We start from the raw sequence: 23,354 nt of genomic DNA, 5'->3' as shown, positions 1-23,354 counted from the left end.
ATTCTGGAATAAGTCTTTAATAAACTATGTGTTTTATTGTAGTACAGCTGTTAAGAAGATTATTTGGGAGTTGTATAGATCTCAGTTCAGATTTGGCTCTGGAACTCATCAATCACATACCCTTGGGAAGATTTCAGAATCTCAATGATCAATATTTTATCCAACTTTAAAATGAGACTATCAATATCTACAGCTCAAGATTGTAGGATGATTAATACAATTAACTTGATGTATGTAAATAAAGCACTATGTATAACACCGCACAATCTACCTGTTGGTCATATTTTTGTTCTAATTAACATCATCATTCAGAAATAGGAGCTGACTGTGATGCTTTACAGAAGTTTGCAAATAAATGTTTTCCTGCATGATATAAACTTTTATATATGGAAAAAGAGGAGATACAAGAGGAAGCATGTGCTCTGGGAGATTATAACACAAACGTACACAAATTTGATGAGGTATTCAACACAGTCATGAGTTTAATTCCGGAAAGAAGATTGAGATCTTTGTAAGTAATATTACTAAAAGATCCAGATATTTATGAAAACACAATATTTGTGTTTGCACAGAGTTTCTATGTTTCTGAAAGCAGTCCCAATGAGGAAAGTTGTCCATGGCACTGGTTTATTAGTTCTTGGCTTATGCTGCCTTAAATAATTGTTTTTGTAGGTGGAAGATATTCTTGGAAAAGGAATAGAGAAAATCAAACTTCCTTTACTGAAATGTGACCAGAACAATAAGCACTGTTATTATGCAACCTTCTCGTTTTGTAATCTCAGCTGAGGGCACTTAAGCTGTATATTGAAGCAATATTCTTGGATACATTTCCTCATGTCAGAATAAGTTTCTTCAGTCTATTGAAGAAGCAGAAATAAATTGTCTGAAAATTAGTATCTCTGTCTTAGAAAATTCCCAAGGGATCTAAGGCAAGCCTCTGAAAATCCAGAAATTGAGACATATTAATTATAACAATACATTTCAAGAATTATATTATTCAACACACCTGGGGAATCTTCAACAAATAATGAGAAGGAAATTTTAATCAAAGAGATCATGACATTTATTTCATGTATCTCAAAATTATATGGCAAAAAGACTGTCCAATGTCTTCATCCTGGGCAAACATATAAGGATGGTTTAGAAATAAGTACTTACTTTAGAAAAAGGCCTGAGTTCAAATTTGACTTTATCATTAATGAACTATGCCCTCTTGGTCAAATTACTTAAAATCTGAGCCTCAGTTTTCTTGCAAGTATAGTGATGATAATGATACTTTGTAGATTCTCATGAGGATCAGTTGAAAAAAAATGTATTCAGAAAACACAGCTAAGAACCTGAAACACGGCACCAAACAATGTCAGTTTCACATATCTGTAAATACTTACAACCTTAGCAGAAATTGACAGTTATGTGGGATACATCATGTAAAATACTACTGGCCAGGGCAACAAAGCTGTATTATTTGGGAAATTCAAGCATTATCCATTATGTGAAGGCATTATTTTGGTAAAGCAAAATAATTATTTTGTGTGCCTCTTGAGATTCAGTCTTCAGGAATTTTAAAAACGAGATATTAAATAACTGGTAACTTGAAATGGGTGTGGTGGGAGGTTTTATACTATGGAAATTGATAAATACTAAAAATTAGGGTTTTTTCCTTTTTTTTTTTTTTTGGTCAGAGATCTGGTTAACTGATTTTTAACACACCACTAACTAAAAGAAAGGTTAGAATTTGAGAGAAAGAGGAATTGGTAGAACCAAGTGAATATTTCTTAACAAAATGTTGAAATCAATATTTTAAAACTTTTTCAAAAGTACTTTTAATAATAGGCTAATTGATTGATAATACACATCCTTAGCTTTGGTTCAGGGACCTCCCTGTACGCAAGTGCTCTGTGAATCTTCTGCTTGTCACAGCACACTGGCTCTTTGCTGTTCACTTTTTAGTTTCCTGCACCAAGTGCCATTCCATTTACCAAGCTGATTTTTGTAATAAAATATATTTCTGCATATTATGCTTCATTCTTTCATTCACTCAACAAAAAAATCTGGGTCAATTTCATGCCAAGCCCTGGGGATGCTCAAGGTGCCTGTTGTCTAATGATGCATCTAACTAGCATTGGGTGTTTTTTATATGAACAGAACATGAATTATCTCAGCAATCCTAGAAGGTTATCCCCATTTTGCAGAAAGGTAAACTGAGCCTCAGAGAAGTTAAAACTTGACCATAATTCAAAGGCTTGCAGCTGACAGAGCCAGGCAAAAAGACTCGAGTCCATGTTTTTAATCTCAATCTTTATAAAGCCTCTCTTTGAGATGCAGACAAGTTAAAAATTGGTTATGAATGAATGCAATAGACCAGGAAGTTTTGTAGGAGTTTTGGGAAACTAAATTTCTGTAGCCCTGGATTTTCCTGGTTCTAACTTGGTACTTCACAAGTGTATGCTCTGCTAAGCTTTCTGGTGTATGCTCCACAAAACTGCCAGGTGCTTCTTAGCCTAGTGAGATCTCTGTTCCCTCTCTCCCTCTGAAACTTGGTCAGAAATGTGTTGCAATGATGTAGTGGGAGGCAAGTTTTATCAACCATTCTATGACAAGAATAACCAGCCATAAGTTTCCAACATGTACTTTATATGCAGCATGTTAAGGCTTTCTTGTTTAGTTATTTCATGACCCATTATATCAGATAATATTGGTTCTTATTCAGTATACATCTAATTGCTAAAATATGTAATAGTAGCAAGTCTAATGAGAACTTTAGTTTTGGGTATTAAACCATGGCCAAGACATAGAAAGAGCATTCACAGTTCAACACACGATAAATGAGACTAGTGAGTTAACAGTCTATTTCTCAGAAATAATCTTCTCTGCAATGATTCAGAGCTGGCTAACTGATGAGAAATGATTAACATTTGGTGCACTATGATCAAATCTTTATAACAGGTCATCCAGAGCTAATATTCTCATGACCAAAGCCTCAGTGATTATCTCCAGTCGAGATCCCCAGGAAGCAGACATAGGTGGAGATTAACATGCAGGCAATGTATTAAAGGCCCTTGGAGTTAACATGCATGGAATGGAGGGGGAAAAGCAGGAACAGACAAAGGGAGATCTCAAGCTGCTGTGCAGTCAACAAAGGCTTCAATCAATCCCATGGGGATTCTGGAACTAGGATGAGGAGAGGCCTGGCCTCCAGTGGATTAGTTAGATGGTGTTTATTAGCCAGGGGATGGGGAATATCCTGGAGGGAGGGAGGCGAGGCAAATTCTGAAGAGGTTGTTGTCTGGCAGCACTGCCAGCAGCTGGGGTGAAAAGTCCCCCATTCCTGAGTGGGGCTCTGGTTGGGGCATCGGAGCATCTACTACAGAGACTAACACAGAAATCTGAAAAGGAAGAGTTCAAACTAAAGATGACTTTTCTCCCATCACTAACTCCAGAGGACAGGATAATGTGAATATGGGTGACCAACTGACCAACGCCAGTAATTTGGACAGAAGTATCCCCAAGGTGAAGCAGGATGACAAGCTAGAGTCTAGTAGTACTTTGACTCATATTTGTCTCCATAATCTAAGCTTGTAACACTGAATGACCTTCAGCACAGAGTGCTCATTTGTACTATTGTTTTCTGTAAGCTTCATACTGATTTTTTTCCTATTTATGATCCTGCTGTCTGCCAATCTAATTCCCATTTCTGTCCTTGACTCCATAATCGGATTTGATACTCAGTCTTATTTTCCAAGCAACAAATTAAGTTGCCCCTTCACTGTTTAGATAGCAAACAGAAAAAAGCAGACATTTCTAAGACTGCTAAGTCGTGGGTTAAGACATTACAAATGAAGAAACACATAATTACAAATAACCACTTCTTTCTACCAAATTCTTCATGTATGTAAGTTTGCCAGAAATGAAGTAACAGATTCGATTATAAAGAGTTATATAACCAAGCTAGAGAAGTACTTTTTGTTTGGAAGGTAAAAAACAGTGCACTAACAATTTTGTTATACCAAAATACTCCTAAGTGACAGAATGAATTTTTAAAAAGAAGAGTAAACAATACATTAAAAAATATTATGTCCTATCTTCAAACACCTTAGTGAATTTTAATATTTGTTAGTGCTGCTAAGAAGCACTTAATCTCATTATGTTAAAGTGTGTCTTTGGGATTTCAGAGTCAGAACAGTCATCATGCAATTATTCAACAAATATTCAAATACCTAATATGGGCCAGGCACCATTCTAGGCACTGAGGATAAAGAAGTAAATAAAATAAGATTCTGCTCTAATGAAATTATAGTCTAGCAATAGAAACTAAAAAATAAAAATAAATGTTTATGATTAACTCTGAAAAGAATAAATAACCAGATAGTCAAATGTATCGATTAGGAGACAGTGGTGCGTGCTTTGCAGACTATTTAAATAGAGAGATATGATAGAGGTGACTGGTCTAGATTGGGTAAGTCTGGGAATATCCATTTGTGGGGTGATTCCTAAACTGAAGGAAGGAAGCTGATACCTTTTGTGGGGTGATTCCTAAATTGAATGACAAGAAGGCATCAGCCCCTCAGTGATCAAAGGGCATCCCAGGCTTAGAGAACAAATACAAAGGCCTCAAGGCAGGAATAAATTTAACATGTTAAATATTCAGAAAGAAAGCTGGTGTGGTTGGAGCTTAGTCAATAAGGAACCAAGTGAGAAGCAATGAAGTGAGAGAATAAAACAAGGGTCAGATTATTGAGGGTTTTATAAACCTGGTTATCTGGACAAAGAAAGAGAAATGGAGTAAGAGATAAAGAAAGGAGAAGAATAAATAGAATGAAGAAGGCAAGGAGGAAAGAGGAGAAGGGAAGACAAGGTAGCTAATATTTTGAGCAATAAAATATCACTGCTATCAGAATGCATAAAATTTTGTTGAGATCAGCTTTTAATGTAACAAAATGGAAAACAAGACAAGCCACAGAATTCTGTGGGAGAACTGTGGCAGACTGGCCCGGGCTGCTAGGTTCCCTTGATGGAACACTCATAGGAGAGGGATGACCACAGCATGTTCTCGACTAAATGTCTGAAAAGGAGAAAGCAAGAAATCAGCCAAAGAAACTAATTTTAAAACGAGTTACTAGAACTGTAAGATTTTGGACTTCCCTGGTGATCCAGTGGTAAAGAATCTGTCTGTCAATGCAGGGGACACAGGTTGGATCCCTGGTCCAAGAAGATTCCACATGCCCCAGGGCAACTCAGTTTGTGCGCCGCTACTACTGAAGCCTGTGTGCCTTGAGCCTGTGCTCCACACAAAGAGAAGCCACTGCAATGAGAAGCCCACACACCACCATGAAGAGTAGCCCCTGCTCGCTGCAACTAGAGAAAGCCCACGCACAGCAACGAAGATGCAGTGCGGCCAAAAATAAAATAAATAAAACGTTCCTTTTTAAAAATGACTAGAGCTATAAGATTTCGATTAAAATGGACATATTCATTTCTGGGAGGTTACGGAACAGAAACCAGGTTCGGGCCAAACTCTCATGACAGGTCCGAAAAGAACAAATAGATACAGGTTTCTCTGTTCAGAAAGAGGGCAGAGGTTACAACTAAATACTATAGAGGTCCAGTAGAAAAAGAAAGCGGTTCAAGTCAGGAGACAAAAGAAGTGATTTTCAGAGAAAGTAGATGTTGATTATACCCAGACCAGCATGGGCTGCTTTGAGGGGCTGTGCTTCCACAGTCTGCAAGCCACAATGCAGGGAATGCCAGACAGTAGCCATTCTGTAGCCAGAGCTTCACTGTGGGCTGGCTTCTCAATTACTCTGAAACTCATGGGTCCTTTTGTGAAAGGAAGAGGTGTGGATTATTTTTCTTACCATCTATTCCTGAACAAAACTACTCCCAGAAATTATACTTTATAGTTGTAATTCACATGCACCTACCTACCAATCTTAAATATAATAAAATCATAATCAAGCCAGAGCCACAGTGGACATGTAATCATTACTATCCAGTAGTGTACTACTAACCAGAAGGAGGTATTTAGTAAAGTCTTATATAAAAGTAAACATGATATAATAGAAGAGATTTGATTAAGAGCTTGCTTATTCTCTGTATTTACTCCACAGGCTACTCTTGAAATAATTGTTAGCATCACAAAACCTACTGCCTTCATTGAGATGAAACTTATTGGTCAAGTCTGGTAGTATATGAAAATATTCACTTTTATCATTTATTATTTTTATCTGCTAATTATCTTTGGACTTGTGCTCTGTCTCTCTCATCTCTGGTTAGACAGCTTGATGCTTTGGAAAGATTGCTTGGTTAAGAACCAAAAGATGTGAAAAGTAGCGACAATTGTGGTGCTTTTTTGACAGTGGAAGAGAGAGCAATTTATGTGAAAGTAGAAATAATTTCTGTTCTATTAATACTAATTTCTCAGTGTCTGGCAAGGACACAAACTATAGAAGGTACACAATAAGTATTTGTCATATGAAAAATGAAAGGAAGAAGTCACCGAACCTTCTGTAGCTCAGCTTCCTCAATGAAACGTGGCAGTGATATATCTGTCCTGCCTACCTTGATGCCTAAATAGAAGTTTCTGGTAAAGTATAATTCATAAGCAAGAAATTTATTTTTATTATAAGCAGTGCTAAAATTCAAGTTTGATTCTCCTGATCCATAGAATCTACTTCACAATGGTTCCCATAAGCTTCTTAACTGATTTTCAGATTAGCTCAACAGCAAAAGCAGAGATAACATTTTGAAATGACTAACTCAAAAGCCATTGTTGTTTCTGATTCATCATTTATGTTACAGGAAGAGAGAAAAGATACGGACAATTTCAATGATACATAATCTAACAGTCAAATGTACTTGGCGATGACATGTGTTTTTGTACTTTTATTTGAAGAAAGGGATGTCTGGTGTTCTGGTAATTGAACTAAAACAAAATAATGAAGTCACAGTGACACTATCTGGTCCAGGATTTCCTCATCTTCAGCTTCCTCTGCTTAATGTCCCTGCACCTTAATCCATACAGACTGACAGGGCTCTGGGTCTGGGTCACCTTTTTCTCCCCTGAATGAAGGAACCCATTTATTTAACAAAAGCCAATGGAATACCTACTGGGTGACTGACATGCAAGAGAAAAATCAATAAGTTTAACACAATTGGGTGAGAGAAACAGACACAGACACTATTCATACTACGATGTTTTCAGAATTAAACTAGAGCCCCTGGCTACTTTCCTTCCTACTCAGAGGCAACTTTCCTCTGGTGACTTAGGAATTGAAAGCTATCACACAGGAGAGCACAGTCTTACCTTTTTCCCACTTCAACTTGCTGCATAACTGGAGAGTTTCAGCTGCTTCTCTTTAGACTATTCAGGTAACGGAAAAATAAAAGCAAAAATTAAACAATAACAGAAAACTCCTCCCAGCTAACTTCAGATTTAAGAAATGCAGCTAGGCAAAACTGTTAATCATCAGGGTAATAGTGTTCACATTGACTCTATTCAGGCTCTGTGATACAGGTGGCACTAGTGGTAAGGAACCCTCCCGCCAATAGGAGGCATAAGAGATGAGAGTTCTATCCCTGAGTCAGGAAGATCCCCTGGAGGAAGAAATGGCAACCCACTCCAGAATTCTTGCCTGGAAAACTCCATGGTCAGAGGAGCCTGGAGGGCTACAGTCTACGGGGCCATAAACAGTTGGACACGACTGAACACACATATACAATACAGGTCCTCACTTTCTCCATGCTTAGCTCTGACAACTTTCTGGCTCAGTTGTGGGGTTAGCTGCCTAAGACCCTGTACAACGGATGCAATAGCAAATCTCAGGAGACTAAGAGCTTATGGTTTACTAAATTTAATTTGACAATATTCAGAATAAACTAAGGTCAACCATTGTAAATATATCATCAGGCAATTTAGAGCCATCAACCTAATGCACCCATTCAGTCAGTTTACTGGTCCAGGTAACAACTGGCTAGGTTATAAAACCACTTGGCTCTAGTAAGATCTGCATCAACATCTGGAGTGGTCCAGCTATTTAGCTAACCTAAAAAGATAACTCTTCTAAATCTTAGGACGGTTCCTGTCTGACTGTTATACAATTCTTGTAGAAGCTTCTCTACTTTAGTGAAGAGGGGTCTTGTCTTTATTTTTTTTTTTTGTCCCTATAGGTTTTTTTTGGCTAGATAGCAAATGGCATGAGTATTTTAGTATTAATGAGTCATTCAAGTTCTAAGTGTCTCTTTCTACTAAGAAAGCCAAATTCATTGAACAGCAAGAAATTTGTTTTCTGCATGGTAAGGCTTCCATTAGTTATTCAAGGTTAAATTAGCTAAAGAACTCTTGCACAATGGAAATTCACTGTTAATGCATTATCACGTTTGTGATCCTATTTATTAGAGCAGGGTCAATATTAACAACAAAGGAAAATAAGACAAACACAAAATTTGCTTTATGAAGAAAATATAAATAACAATGAGTACAGAAAGTAATAGTTGTATTTTGAATACTAAAATCATATTTGGTAACAAGGAACTTTTTAAAACACAAAACATTCACTCTCCATCGTTTCTAAAATGTAAGCAATCATGCTTCATATTTATTCAATTATGTAATCCCAAGTAGCATATATCCAAAAAACATATGTCATAGATTCACAGAAATTTAGCAATCTTTTTAAGGATTTTATTATTAGGTAGAAGGAGATACACTGGTGTTTTTGAGGTTGAACCCAAATAGCTCATTTTTACCCAGTCCAGAATTTGAGAACCAAAGAATCTTTACCTCTCCTAAACAGGTTTTGAATTTTTTTTTCTTTTAGACCTAGTCCTGGGTGTTCATTGGAAGGACTGGTGTTGAAGCTGAAACTCCAATACTATGGCCACCTCATGCGAAAAGTTGAGTCATTGGAAAAGACCCTAATGCTGGGAAGGATTGGGAGCAGGAGGAGAAGGGGACGACAGAGGATGAGATGGTTGGATGGCATCACTGACTCGATGGACATGGGTTTGGGTAAACTCCGGGAGTTGGTGATGGACAGGGAGGCCTGGCGTGCTGCAATTCATGGGGTCACAAAGAGTCGGACACGACTTAGCGACTGAACTGAACTGAACTTTGTCTAAAAATTTTGTATTTTACCCTTGAAATAAAACTAATAGCTCAATAATCCTTGAATAAAATCTTTTAAAGTTACTCTATTAAGGTGTTCATTTTAAGGATGGTAAAAGAAGGAGCAGAGAAAACTTATTATTCTGGAAGAATTAGTCATAACCAAAGCAGAAGCCAGGAATGATCACAGGGAAACATTTCTAAGGATAATTTAGCAACGTTACTAAAACTGTGGGAATCCATATACAACCTAGATGATTAGGAAAGGGGTTATTAGCTAAGTCATTGTCTGAAATCTACTGAATCACTGGTCCTTTTGAACAATGATTGGTCCTCCTTTTCTAATGATGGGGCTTTAAAATTTAGCAGAAGCTCCAAGCAGCAGATCTGAAGAATTAAAAAGGACACACGCCTTGAATGAGTCTAGATTTCTCTTCATAAGTAAAGGAGTGAGGTAAGATATCAAATTTTTGCTTTCATAATTTTATGAACACAAATCAGTCAGTTTTGCAGAACAAAATTACCAAGATCGCTCTAAATGCTTGTGCAGGTCAATCATTTGAACTATAGCAAGAGTTTTTGCATCTGGAGGACAAGAGATAATATATTTCCACAGATTACACTATAAATCAATATTACAGCTTAATTTTATAACCTCTTTGAATTAGAAAATTTTTGACTCAGTTGCTTCATTTTAATATATTTTAATGTTCTTAAAATTTTACATAGAAACTACCTGGTACTGAACTGCTATTGTCAGATCTTTGTTGTAGCACTTTTACTCATTAAATAGACAATAAAATTGTTTTCATAATAAAGACCGAGTTCATTGATCTCTGCCATGGACCTAAAGACCCATTCCCTATGATGTAGAACAATACAAGAAATGAGTCCTTCTTGCTCATAAATTCATCCAAATAGATCGTATGCTACCAAATGAGTCATTTGGGGAAAGCTAAAAGGACAAGCAATTTTAGTTTTTATGAACAGCTGCTCTGAGAAAAAGGATGAATTCTGTTACAGATACTTATAAATGTACCTTTTAATTTTAAATCCTAATACATAAGTAAATACTGTGGAATTCACCCAACTACCCTTCTGATTGAACAATACTGGCCAATTATTGTTATCATGATTTTTACAGAGACAGTTGTTTTAAAGCTAAGTTTCACAATGTATTTTCTAGATATTTCATCTGAAAATGAGAACTATAATTCTTCTCGGCATCCTGGGAGCCACAATGTCAGCCCCAGTGAGTGATTTCGTGATAAAATTGAAATCATTGTGTGAAACCCGTAACAAATCCCTCTTACTGTTTTCTATTTTTTTGTTTGTTTGTTTAGCTTATTCCACAGCGCCTTATGTCTGCAAGCAACAGCAATGAGGTTAGTTTAAATATTTAAAACAGTATCTCCAGTTTTTTGTCTTATGGAAACACAGTGGAAAGAGATTAAAAGCCTTCTTGTTGATTTATCCTGCAGTTCTACCCACTAACTATATCCAAATGCATTCCCAATGTTTATGTTTGTTTTGCATACTAGGTTGTTTCTAGAATACTACTTTGCCTCCCTTATTTGATTGCAAATTCTTTAAAGGCAGAAACAGATTCTTGTATACCTTTTTGCTCTAATAAGACTTAACAGGGTGGATATAGGTGTTGATGTTTAAGAGCATAAAATTACTGACTAAACCACTGGAATGGGCTAAAGCTATGCAATCTCACACACAGCAGAGGAGAGGTAGTTAAATCCTAACCTCTAATCACTGTAATTTAGTTCAAGCTTAGTGAGAAAACATCTCACCTCTAACAGGAAACTGATTACCCAGCTTTGACTTGTACAGTAGTTATAGTAAATTTTATTCTTAGTAGTTTTAACATGTGTAGTAATCTTGTTTTCATATTATCTTTCCTTTCCTAGTTGCTTCTGAATCTTAATAATGCTCAGCTTCAACCACTACAGCTTCAGGTACCCCTACCTCAATGATTATTTCAAGAATATTTTCTACCACTCTTTTCTTGTGGCACTTGGTAGGAGGAAAAAACATTTTCTGATTCTATTTCTGAAATCTTAACTTTTAAAGTTACTAATTTTTCACATATGTTTTAATTTCCATTTATTTGAAGGCCGAAGTAAAAACTGTAGTCAAATGAACATTTTCAGGCACAAATGCTCGCAACTATGAGATAGTTAAATTAATCATTTTATGAAAAGTCATACACAGCTAATAGGTAAAAAAAAACTATATATATATATATATATATATATATATAAACCAGTCTGGCAACTGCAGACTCGATACCATTTATCCACCTCATTCATATTTGTCATCATGATCACTGGGAATTTACCACTGTTCACGCTATTTGCCTGACTCATAATGTGCCAAGATGCTGTCCTTTTTTATAATGCAGCAATAGAAATATAGAAATTGTTTTACACTTGCTTCTTTCTCGCTCGGGACTGACTTTTAATTCTTTTCTAAATGAAAAAGAAATGCTTCCTTTCTGTCTCTTGTGTCCTCCAGGGCCCATTTAATTCATGGATTCCTCCTTTCCCTGGAATTCTACAACAGCAGCAGCAGAATCAAATTCCAGGACTCTCCCCATTCTCTTTATCAACTCTCGAGCGGTTTGCTGGACTGGTCCCATATCAGATATTCGTCCCAGAACAGGTCAGTTTTGCCCAAGGAACCCAGGCAGGACAGCTGGACCCCTCACAGCCTCAGACGCCACAGCAGACCCAACGGGGCCCTAAGAATGTAAGTCCAGCCTCTTCTATCTAAAGGAAACATAATGCACACGGATTGTGAAAATGAATATGAATCAGCTTTGAAATAAGACAGGCATTTCCTGAGCAAGAATTGCTTCTCTAATGTGTTTCTACCATCACTGGAAGTACTTCCTTGTACTTCTGATTTTTGACATGAAAAATGCCACATAAATCAGCTCTTCCAGGATCACAGTCATGAACTGAAAGTGTGAAAACATGTCTTGGACAAGATAATTAGGGAAATTTCATCTTCAAAAAAGGGTGATTTGTATTAGGGCTGGTACATATAGTAGATGACCTTTTGTCATCCTAGAAGACTGCTAATATACATTTTACATTTATATGCTTAGGTCTAAAGAAATCAGCTCTGGAATTTTAAGAAGTCAAGGATAACTTTTTCATAATTCCTTTTTGGCAGGTTATGCCCTCTGTGTTCTCCTTCAAAATGCCTCAAGAGCAAGCACAGGTAAGTGAAAGGAAGGCCACCACTCCTGTACAGAGATGGCTGCGTACTCTCTCCAGTGAATGTTTTCTTCTATATTTGTAGCTCTGACTCCTATGGCAGGGCTATAAAGTCCATGTAATGCTGTTACTGTCTGGGCACTACCCCTGCTGGGCTGGCAGCAGTTTGTTAATGTTAGGCTCACTTAACAGCTTCAACAGAAGTTACCAGGACCCCAGAGTTACCAGGACATGGCTGTGATGGGAGTTACGGAACTCGCTAAGCCTTAGGTTATGTTCTCTCTCCACCAAAAATGCTAGCATTTGATAACAGCTCTGGAGAAATACCATGGACTGACTTTGCCCAACCCTAAATTTTGGTTCAGAGAAAGATGCATTAATCTGGTGAAATATCATATGATGTAGAGAGAGGTTTTTTTGAGTTATGCTCTAAACATTTCCAGGTTCTTGGATATTTTCAGTTTAACTCCATATTACAGTCAAATTGCGGTGATTTCCATTAAATAGCAGAATCTTTAAATAAAAGAATGCAAATTAGTAAAACCATTAAAGTAATATAGAAAACCCTCTCAATGTTAATATAATAGCCTGCATTCAAAGAAATAGGAATATGAATAAGTTATATTATTCACCAGAAGTATGTTGACAATTTTGTAAAAAGGTAGACACCTGGCTTTAGTGCAATAATTATGTAATTTTGTCCATTCCTATTATAAAACAAACATTACCTCTAGACATTATCTCATTATGTTTCATACCAGTTAGAGAATTAGATACCTGACAAGTAGAATTACTTCATTTTAGGATCAAAAAACTAAGTCTTCATGAGATTAAGTTCCCAATTCTAACGAAAATAAATAGCTGAGTTAGAATCTAATTCTTCACCATTCCTTTAACCACTAAACCGGTGACTCACCATTCTGGCTTTGCATTAGAATCTCTGGTGATTACTTAGAAAATTACAGACACCTGGACCTTGCCCACACCTCATGAATCAAAACCCCATAAGGAGATCTTAAATATGACTCTGTTAAAATGTTCATTTGGTGTTTTTGATTCTTAGCCAGAATTAAAAACCACTATACAAAATACATACCTCTTCTCAAACAATAGTTATTGTTTTTCTTAACTCGTTTCCATTAAGGGCTCTTATTAAATAACAGGAGACAAAACCCTATGGATGTACAATGATCATCATTTTCTATAAACACATATACAGACACACAGACATAAGTGGAAACCAGTACATGATGATGTGAATGGTAAAACTGCAGGTCCTCCTGTTTTTTTTCCTCATCTATTTCTAGATTTTCCAAATATCTTATAATGCACATGGGTTGTTTCAATAGAATGACAATTATTAAAGGCAATACATTCCTGAACAATTCGTTCATCATGGTAGAATGTCTAATACCACATCCTGCAGAATGAAGAGTCAAAAAATATTAATATATGGAAAATGCTGCATAGGCTATCTTCTTCTTAGATATTTGCAAAGTAATTTATATATAAAGCTTAGATATAAAGTTCAAGGTACCCTTTTAAGAAGGCTGTTATTAGTTGAATTCACTACTTCCTAATGTGTTTGACCAAGCAACCTTGAAACAAAGTCCAGTGTCATGTGCAATTCAAGTTTTTTCTAAAGTTTGGGAAGGACTGCTTTATGTGTTCTTTTGTTCACAAAATGCTAAAGACAAATCAGCTTTAAAATAATATTGATAATAGAATTAAAAAAAAAAAGCCTGCACTGATCTGAAGGAAGTTTTTCTGTACTTTTCTATTTACAATAGATGCTTCAGTACTACCCAGTTTACATGTTCCTACCCTGGGAACAACCTCAACAAACAGTCGCACAGTCACCTCTGCAAACAAGACAGCAGCTGTTTGAGGAGCAGGTACTACAAGCGTTTGATTTTAATTTAACTAGTACCATCTAAGGATAAAGAAGAAAAGGTAAATTTTCAAAGAAGAGAATATCTGATTTATACTTAGTGCAAAAACTCAATGGCTTGAACTGATGGTCATAAAAGGATATACTGCTTTCTTTTAACATGAATTTGGAAATATACTCCAAGATTGAATTTTGAAAGAATTATTGCTGTTGTTGTTTAGTGGCTAAGTCATGTACAACTCTTTTGCAGTCCCATGGACTGTAACATGCCAGGCTCCTCTGTCCATGGGATTTCCCAGGCAAGAATACTGGAGTGGGTTGCCATTTCCTTCTCCAGGGGATCGTCCCAACTCAGAGATTGAACCCATGGTTTCCTGCATTTGCAGGCAGATTTTTTACCACTTCATCACATGAAAAGCAATGAGATACAATTAGGTAATGTAATATTGAGTTTTGTGGACCTTCAATAAAATAGTAAAATTTTAATATAAAATTAGGTGGCTCATACATAACTAGATTACTTTTAGTTAGAGTTCAAATTAGATTTTTAATTTATCATCACTTAAAACTTATCAAATCAATTACAGAAAACTGAAAATTATGCTTTAAATGACTGGTAGTACTTCCAATTAAGTCATACTAATTTAAAGAGAAAGGGAGAGTTTTAACCTAGTAATCATATGCTGTTAAAAGGATGCTTGGTAATTTAACAATTATTTTTACCACCTAGAACATACAAATTTTCAAAACAGTATTAACACAATATAATATACATATATTTTAATCATTTATCACTGCATTATGACAAAAATCATAAGACCAATCTAACACATTTTTTTAAATTCTAACAGATGCCTTTCTATACTGAATTCGGATATATTCCACAACAAGTAGAACCTGTAAGTAAACGTACTTTTCATTAAAAAAAGAATAACTTTTGAAACTAGTTGCTAAATAAACTATTAAATCTATCAGTGATCTTTAGTCAAAAACCCACCAGGAACACATCTCTAGTTGGACAAAACTGGATTTATCCACTTATTGCAACAGAGGAGGACACACACCAGGAGGAACTGTGGAGTGTCTTACCAGGAAGGATTGGAATGACTTCTCACAGGGTCTGGTCTTGTGTCAGGTGATTTGGGGGAGAGCTCAAGTAGTGACGTTACTTTTGATTGGGAGTTCTCAAGAACTGGGCTTCCCTGGTGGCTCAGATGGTATAGACTCCCAAGAACTGGGGATAGTCCTATGACTGGGTAACTTAACAATTCTTACCTAGAAGGTAAGAATGATGGAGTGAGGCAAAGACCGTGATCGGTAAAAAAGGAGAAATTCTTCAGATTATCCAGGACCTAAGGATGCCTGATATTTTCATGCCTTGCACAGGGACCTTGCTCTGGGCAAGATTACCAAGTGGTGTTTTCTTTGATTGTACTTCATCTTGTTCAGAGGTGACCTTGTCTGATATTGGTGTTCTGTAGGATTGTTAACGTACAACAGGAGAACACCAGCGTCCAGCAGAGAATGTCAGGCCAGCTCTTGCAAATCCTGCAGCAGAGCTATTGTGTTAGGCCAGTTTCTCAGTCAGGAGTTGGTTTTCTCTTTCTCAAAACCAAATTATGATTTTCATTTTTAAGAAACTAACTGAAGAAGTTGGAAAGGGTTTAACCGCCTTAGGTACAAGATAAATGTTTTATGGATTATTAATTTATACCACTTTAAAACTTTGCGATTTTTAAGGTTATGCCAGGAGGACAGCAGCAACCAGCCTTTGATCCCTTCCTAGGCACAGCTCCTGAAATTGCTGCGATGGTAAGTTTCCTTACCACACTTTGATAGCTACTGGAAATCAGCAACTGACAGCCTACAGGTCCTTGCACTATTGTTCATTTTAATGAAACTGTTGTTAGTCCATCAACAATTATTACTCCTTCACCCTGTAATCTTTTGCCACTCAAGATTCAATTCACTCAGTTCATCAAATATTTATTGAGGAGCTAATACATGCCAGATACTCTCCATAGGTACACTCATTTAAAGTCAGGTATTAAAAGACATCCATGTTTGCTGGCATATATGCATAGTCTTTCTAAAGGATAGATTATAATCTAGAAAACTAATAAGGTATTTACTTCTCAAATAAAATCCTTGCTTTACATCTTAATCCTACTGCTTTATATTCTTCCCAATTTTGCCCTTGTGTTTGAACTTGTAATCACTTTTTTGTCTTTCTCACCCTTATAGCCAGCAGAAGTGTCACCATATTTACAAAAAGAAATGATACATTTTCAGCACACCAATGCAGGAATTTTCATTCCTTCAACTTCACAAAAACCCAGCACAACAAATTTTTTTACTTCTGCTGTGGACCCAACTATTACCACAGAGCTCATGGAAAAGAAGGTAGAGTAAATAAAAGATTTTTATGAAAGAAGTGGGTGTCTAAATAGAAAGTATAAAAATGAAGTTAGTGCTTGATTTTTAGGACTTAATTATGAAAATCATGGCAAAGTTAAGATATAGTAGAATATGTGGTCTTAACCTTGAATAGGAAGACCAATAATTGCTTACATATAATCAATCAAAAGGTAATTTAATTTTTATTTAATAAAAGCTTCTTATGCACATTTTTTCTCACTAGGCCAAGACTGATAGCCTGAAGGAGCCATAAGATGTTGTCCTAATCATTCAGAGTTTAGGGTAGGTATTTGCCAAGAGGCATGTCTTACATTCCATGACATATCCTAAATTAAAAGAAAAAAATTGTAAGAATAACTAAAGGTATATACCGAAATGAAAAAAAAAGTTAGTGCTTATATATTCCTACAAAGCTAACAATAGTTATGAGCAATTTTATTAGCAAATTTTTTAGTCAAAATAAATTTTTGAGGATGGTGTCTGCCTATGCCATAAACTTTTCATAAACTCTGAGAACACAAATAGAAAATGTACTAGGTCCATGTTACAGACATTCTACAGACAGTAAATGCAAAGTGCTACGCTGTGCTTAGTCACTCAGTCATGTCCAACACTTTGCAACCCCATGGACTGTAGGCCACCAGGCTCCTCTGTCCATGGGGATTCTCCAGGCAAGAATACGGGAGCAGGTTGCCATGCCCTCCTCCAGGGGACTTTCCCAACCCAGGGATCAAACCTGGGTCTCCTGCTCTGCAAACAGATTCTTTACCATCTGAGCCACCAGTGAACTTCATATCCAAAGTCAGTTCCCCCAAATCACCACTTCACTTTGCAAGCTAAAACTAATGCCAATAATCTGTGTTAGTTTGGAATGAAATAAAGTCTCAAAGTAATATAAAAAAATCTACAATCACATGGAAGTTTAAAATTCCATGATTTTTATATTAACTATTACTTTAATTGATTACCTACCTGTCCTAATGGGTTTCACTGGCTATCAGGCTAGTGGGTGTTTGATAGAAGGGCAGGTTGGGATGGGTCTAAGACGTAAGAAATACACAGTAAAAAGCAAATAATTTGGCCTGAGTTGGAAAAGTAAAAGGCAAAGATTTTTTTAAATCTGTCCCCTGCTTCCTCTGAGTCTCTTCTGAATTTCTCCTTCTATGAAAATGAATACTACATCCTTAGATTCAAAAACAGTCTATAAAAATACAACCAGAAGTGAATAGTGTGAACACCTCTTTAGACAAGTCTCTATAATGTGACATTTTGTGCAATGCAAGATGATTCAAGCTTTTTAATCAGAAATATTAAAGGGATTTCAGTATAGTGTGACCTTCTGAACCAATGCCAGAAAATGTAAAGTTTTATTTCTTTTTAAGCAATTTAGAAAATATCTATAATATCTAGGGAATTTTACGGAAAACAGTTTAATGATATTAAAATGCTCTTTTATTTTATTTTTCAGAGAAAAAGATGTGGCAGCACCTTGAGGATCATTTTAGGCTATTTATTTCCTCAATGTTAATATTGATTCTTTGAAAACTATGAAATATTTTGGCTCTTCTCCTGAACTTCTTTTTACTTATAAATAGCATTATACTCTTTAAATGTCATAGAAAAGTAATACAATCATTTAGTAAGCCTTAGGTTTACAAAATTACATTTCTTTTTAAATATCCTATCATTACATAATCTGGAAAGTAACAACACTGAGAATAAAGTGAATATCACTGAATTAATTGTATAAGTGCATTAATAAAGGAAGGCTCTAGAAAATGGTGGCATTGATGAGAATAAAGATATCTTGTCATTGGATTTACAAGTGTGGTGACTGACACTGATGAACAAAAGTATGTTCTTAGCTTTGACATATCATCTCATTATTCCTCCCAGGTGCATTCAACTAGATTCCTTCTGATGCACTCCCTATTAGAATCAAAATTATTTGGTGGCAGATCCCATTAAGTGCACATTCCCAATATGACACAGATATGTGGAGAGACGGCTGCCATCGCCCAAAAGGATAGGTCCCCAGGAAGATGTATACTGGTTTGGTGAAGCAACGTCTTATACAAAATAAGGCATAGATTTTGGATTTCTTCAGATGTAGCTTTCAATCTGACTTTGAACCTTCAGCAAGGCGCTTAACCTGAGTCTCAATTTTCTCAGGTGTAAAACAGAGGTAACAATATCTACCTTTTCAAATTTCCAAAAGGACTACATGAAATAACGCATGTAAGATACCTGACTTATATGGCTGTCCCTTGAACAACAAGAGTTTAAACTGAAATGAAGTGAAAGTCACTCAGTCGTGTTCAACTCTGCAACCGCATGGACTGTAGCCCACCAGGCTCCTCTGTCCATGTGATTTCCCAGGCAAGAACACTGGAGTGGGTTACTACGCCCTTCTCTAGAGAATTTTTCCGATGCAGGGATCAAACCCGGGTCTCCTGCATTGCGGACAAATTCTTTACCATCTGAGTCACCAGTGAAGTCCCTTAAACTGAGGGGGAACAGTTATATGCAGATTTTTTCAATAAATACCTACAACCATACTATATGATCGAAGGTTGGTTGAATCTTTGGATGTGAAACCACAGATATGGAGTTGTTTAGTTGCTAGGTCATGTCCAACTCTTTGCAATCCCATGGACTGTAAACCGCCAGTCTCCTCTGTCCATGGAATTTTCCAGGCAAGAATACTGGAGTGAGTTGCCATTTCCTCTTGCAGGAGATCTTCCCAACCCAGGGATCAAACCCACATCTCCAGAGTCTCCTGCACTGCTGGCAGATTCTTTACCACTGAGCCACCTGAGAAGCACCTGGCAATATTAGAAAAGTAAAAGTGAAATTTACTCACTCCATCGTGTCCGAGTCTTTGAGACCCCATGGACTGTAGCCTGCCAGGCTCCTCTGTCCACAGAATTCTCCAGGCAAGAATACTAGAGTAGGTTGCCAGGCCTTTCTCCAAGGGATCTTCCCACCCAAGGATCAAACCTGGGTCACCTGCATTGCAGGCATATTCTTTACCATCTGAGCCACCAGGAAAGCCAATATTAGGGATTACAATAACAAATGCTTTGAAAATTACACAAGTTATATAAATACAATATTAACATACAAAAGCATTAGATAATTTCTACATAAATAAAATAATATAATGATAAACATTGCAATTTCCTTCAAGAATAAATTTTTGATAAAACAATATTAAGCTAAGCATGCCAAATTTATTTCTTATTCTACACAATATTAAAAGGATCTTATTAGTTTGGATGGTTTTAAAAAATCCAATTTAGTGACTAAACTTAAAAAATAAATTTCCAAATCTCCGACTGGTGATCCAATCTGTTTCAGGTGGATGTTAAGTCTTGGTAAAGTATTGCTGAGCAACAACTATGTGTGAAAACAAAAAAACTATAGTCATTACCAATAAAATATTCTATATATGTCAAAGTGCATTATAGAAGAGCTTTAAACTGTTATTTTTGTTAACAAGGTTAAGAAAACAAAAGTGCACAGTTAATGGAAATATTACTTCGATACATGCAAAAAACTACATTTTATATGTCTGTTTAAACCTGTCATCCCAATCTCCCCATCCCAGGCCAGTGAAAGAAAGGCAAAGCAGAAAAAGCAATTCAACTCTGAACAGATTTGACCAGAAAAACTTTATGTAGAATATTCTAGAATCAGAGTTGCTTATATTTGGTAATTCACACTTTAGCCTCAAAACTTTAGCTACCAACCTTCTTCACCTGGTGATTCTGATCTAAGTGTATTATAACAGCATTAGTTCAAGACTGACATATAGAACTTAAGTGTGATCTCACTTTCAATACAATATACACAACCAACCTATCATCATTGTCTAATCATAATTTTAAATATATAGCTTGATGAGTTTGATTCACATATACACATACACATACATACACATACAAATATATATACCTTGCAACCATCACCCCTATCAAGATGCAGAACATTTCCACCACCCCACCTTCCTTTTCTTTTCTGGTCGATCTAATTTCCCTGTTCTAGTGTTTTTAAAGCTACTATTTTAAAAAACAAAATTTCTATCACCATGTATTAATTGTACCTGTTCTGGGACTTTATACATATTAAATAACACAATATTACACTCTGTATTTTTTTTGTGGCAGCTTCTTTTACTCAATATAATGCTTTTGTGATCCATTCACATTACTGCTTAAATTATAATGTTACCATAAATGAATATACTACTGTTTATTTTTCTATTGAAGAACATCTGCATTGTTTCTAAGTACTGACCATTAGGAATAAAACTGCTATGAACATTCTATACAAATCCTATTGCAAACATACGCTTTCATGTCTCTTGAGTAAAAACAGCAAAACCACCAAACCATAGGTTAAGTTTATTATAAGCAAGTGCTAAGTACGTTCTGGGCTTCCCAGGTGGCTAGAAGTAAAGAACTCACCTGACAAGCAGGAGACAAGATGTCAGTTTGATCCCTGGGTCTGGAAGATCCACTGGAGGAGGGCATAGCAACATATTCCAGTATTCTTGCCTGGAGAATCCCATGGACAGAGGAGCCTGGTGGGCTACCACCTTTGGGTTGCAAAGACTCAGACATTATGGAAGCAATTTAGCACACATGTACGCAAGTACTTTCCAGCATAGCTATAGTTTATACTCTGGTCAACAACGTGTCACAATTCCAGTTCCTCTACCTTCTGGCCAACATTTAGAATTTTTCTTTTAAATCATTTTCATGAGTTCCTCTCCTACCAAAGTGAAAGGGAAAGTCGCTCAGTTGTGTCCGAGCGACCCCATGGACTATAGAGTCCATGGAATTCTTCAGGCCAGAATATTGGCGTGGGTAGCCTTTCCCTTCTCCAGGGTATCTTCCCAACCCAGGGATGGAAGCCAGGTCTCCCATTTTGCAGGCAGATTCTTTACCAACTGAGCTTCTACATTAACTGTCACCAAGTTTGACCTCTACCCTCTCTTCTCTCTCTCAGAAATTACTGCATGAACATTTCTATTGTTGCAACTTTAATAAACATATACAAATTATCACTGACTCCTAAATCTATACCTCAATCTAATATATTAAATAGTTAAGTCTGGGAGTGTGTTAGTCGCTCAGTCATGTCTGACTCTTTGCAACCCCATGCAGCCCGCCAGGCTCCTTCTCTGTCCATGGAATTCTCCAGACAAGGAATACTGGAGTGGGTTGCCATTCCCTTCTCAAGGGACCTTGCCAATCCAGGGATTGAACCTGGGCCCCCTGCATTGCAGGCAGATGCTTTATCATCTGAATCACCAGGAAAGCCAGTTAAGTCTATATCTACTCTATTACATAATTTATGACTTTCATTTGCGTTTGTCTAATGACTACTAATATGTTGTTTTTCTATGCTTACCAGCAATTTGCATATCCTTATTTTTGAAAGTTATATTTATTTTTATTTTTATTTCAGTTCAGTTCAGTGGCTCAGTCGTGTCCGACTGTTTGCAACCCCATGAATCACAGCACGCCAGGCCTCCCTGTCCATCACCAACTCCCAGAGTTTACCCAAACTCATGTCCATCGAGTCAGTGATGCCATCCAGCCATCTCATCCTCTGTCATCCCCTTCTCCTCCTGTCCCCAATCCTTCCCAGCATCAGGGTCTTTTCCAATGAGTCAACTCTTCTCATGAGGTGGCCAAAATACTGGAGTTTCAGCTTCAATATCAGTCCTTCCAATGAACACCCAGGATTGATCTCCTTTAGGAAGGACTGGTTGGATCTCCCTGGAATCCAAAGGACTCTCAAGAATCTTCTCGAACACCACAGTTCAAAAGCATCAATTCTTCGGTGCTCAGCTCTCTTTATAGTCCAACTCTCACATCCATACATGACTACTGGAAAAACCATAGCCTTGACTAGATGGGCCTTTGTTGACAAATTAATGTCTCTGCTTTTTAATATGCTATCTAGGTTGGTCATAACCTTCCTTCCAAGGAGTAAGCGTCTTTTAATTCATGGCTGCAAGCACCATCAGCAGTGATTTTGGAGCCCCCCAAAATAAAGTCTGACGATATTTCCACTGCTTCCCCATCTATTTGCCATGAAGTGATGGGACCAGATGCCATGATCTTAGTTTTCTGAATGTTGAGCTTTAAGCCAACTTTTTCATCTCCTCATTCACTTTCATCAAGCGGCTTTTTAGTTCCTCTTCACTTTCTGCCATAAGGGTAGTGTCATCTGCATATCTGAGATTATTGATATTTCTCCCGGCAATCTTGATTCCAGCTTGTGCTTCCTCCAGCCCAGCATTTCTCATGACGTACTCTGCATATAAGTTAAATAAGCAGGGTGACAATATACAGTCTTGACGTACTCCTTTTCCTATTTGGAACCAATCTGGTGTTCCATGTCCAGTTCTAATTGTTGCTCCTTGACCTGCATACAGGCTTCTCAAGAGGCGGGTCAGGTGGTCTGGTATTCCCATCTCTTGAAGAATTTTCCACAGTTTATTGTGATCCCCATAGTCAAAGGCTTTGGCATAGTCAATGAAGCAGAAATAGATGTTTTTCTGGAACTCTCTTGCTTTTTCGATGATCCAGCAGATGTTGGCAATTTGATCTCTGGTTCCTCTGCCTTTTCTAAAACCAGCTTGAACATTTTTATTTATTTTCTTACACTTGAGTTGTAAGAGCTTTCTATGTCT

The 23,354-nt window shown here is 36.8% G+C and overlaps 1 protein-coding gene and 1 long non-coding RNA gene across 3 annotated transcripts in view; one reads left to right on the top strand and one right to left on the bottom strand.

The window, feature by feature from the left end:
• Positions 1 to 457: 457 nt before the first annotated feature.
• LOC145544692 (uncharacterized) overlaps positions 458 to 23,354 on the bottom strand; it is a 34,074-nt gene continuing 11,177 nt past the window's right edge. Inside the window, exons 2-3 of the long non-coding RNA XR_014081575.1 lie at positions 7,304 to 7,360; positions 458 to 857 (exon numbers count right to left, since the gene is read on the bottom strand). This is a non-coding gene — a long non-coding RNA (uncharacterized LOC145544692). The remainder of the gene's footprint in view (positions 858 to 7,303; positions 7,361 to 23,354) is intronic.
• ODAM (odontogenic, ameloblast associated) lies at positions 10,294 to 16,898 on the top strand. 2 transcript variants are annotated; one of them, XM_081587527.1, is made up of 10 exons: positions 10,294 to 10,355; positions 10,447 to 10,488; positions 11,023 to 11,070; positions 11,630 to 11,863; positions 12,293 to 12,340; positions 14,127 to 14,231; positions 15,079 to 15,126; positions 15,968 to 16,043; positions 16,476 to 16,630; positions 16,869 to 16,898. In XM_081587527.1, the coding sequence occupies exons 1-10, from the start codon at positions 10,305 to 10,307 to the stop codon at positions 16,896 to 16,898; spliced, it is 837 nt and encodes a 278-aa protein (XP_081443653.1). In that variant the 5' UTR covers positions 10,294 to 10,304. The 2 variants fall into 2 exon arrangements, with proteins under 2 accessions (XP_081443653.1, XP_081443665.1); XM_081587539.1 differs by lacking the exon at positions 15,079 to 15,126.

The sequence above is a fragment of the Giraffa tippelskirchi genome, chromosome 1 (genome assembly GCF_054371585.1).
Source record: "Giraffa tippelskirchi isolate mGirTip1 chromosome 1, T2T-mGirTip1v1.2.pri, whole genome shotgun sequence".
In the NCBI taxonomy this organism is placed as follows: domain Eukaryota; kingdom Metazoa; phylum Chordata; class Mammalia; order Artiodactyla; family Giraffidae; genus Giraffa; species Giraffa tippelskirchi.
The sequence above is the reverse complement of the archived record's forward strand: the minus strand, read 5'-3'. Positions and strand labels throughout refer to the sequence as shown.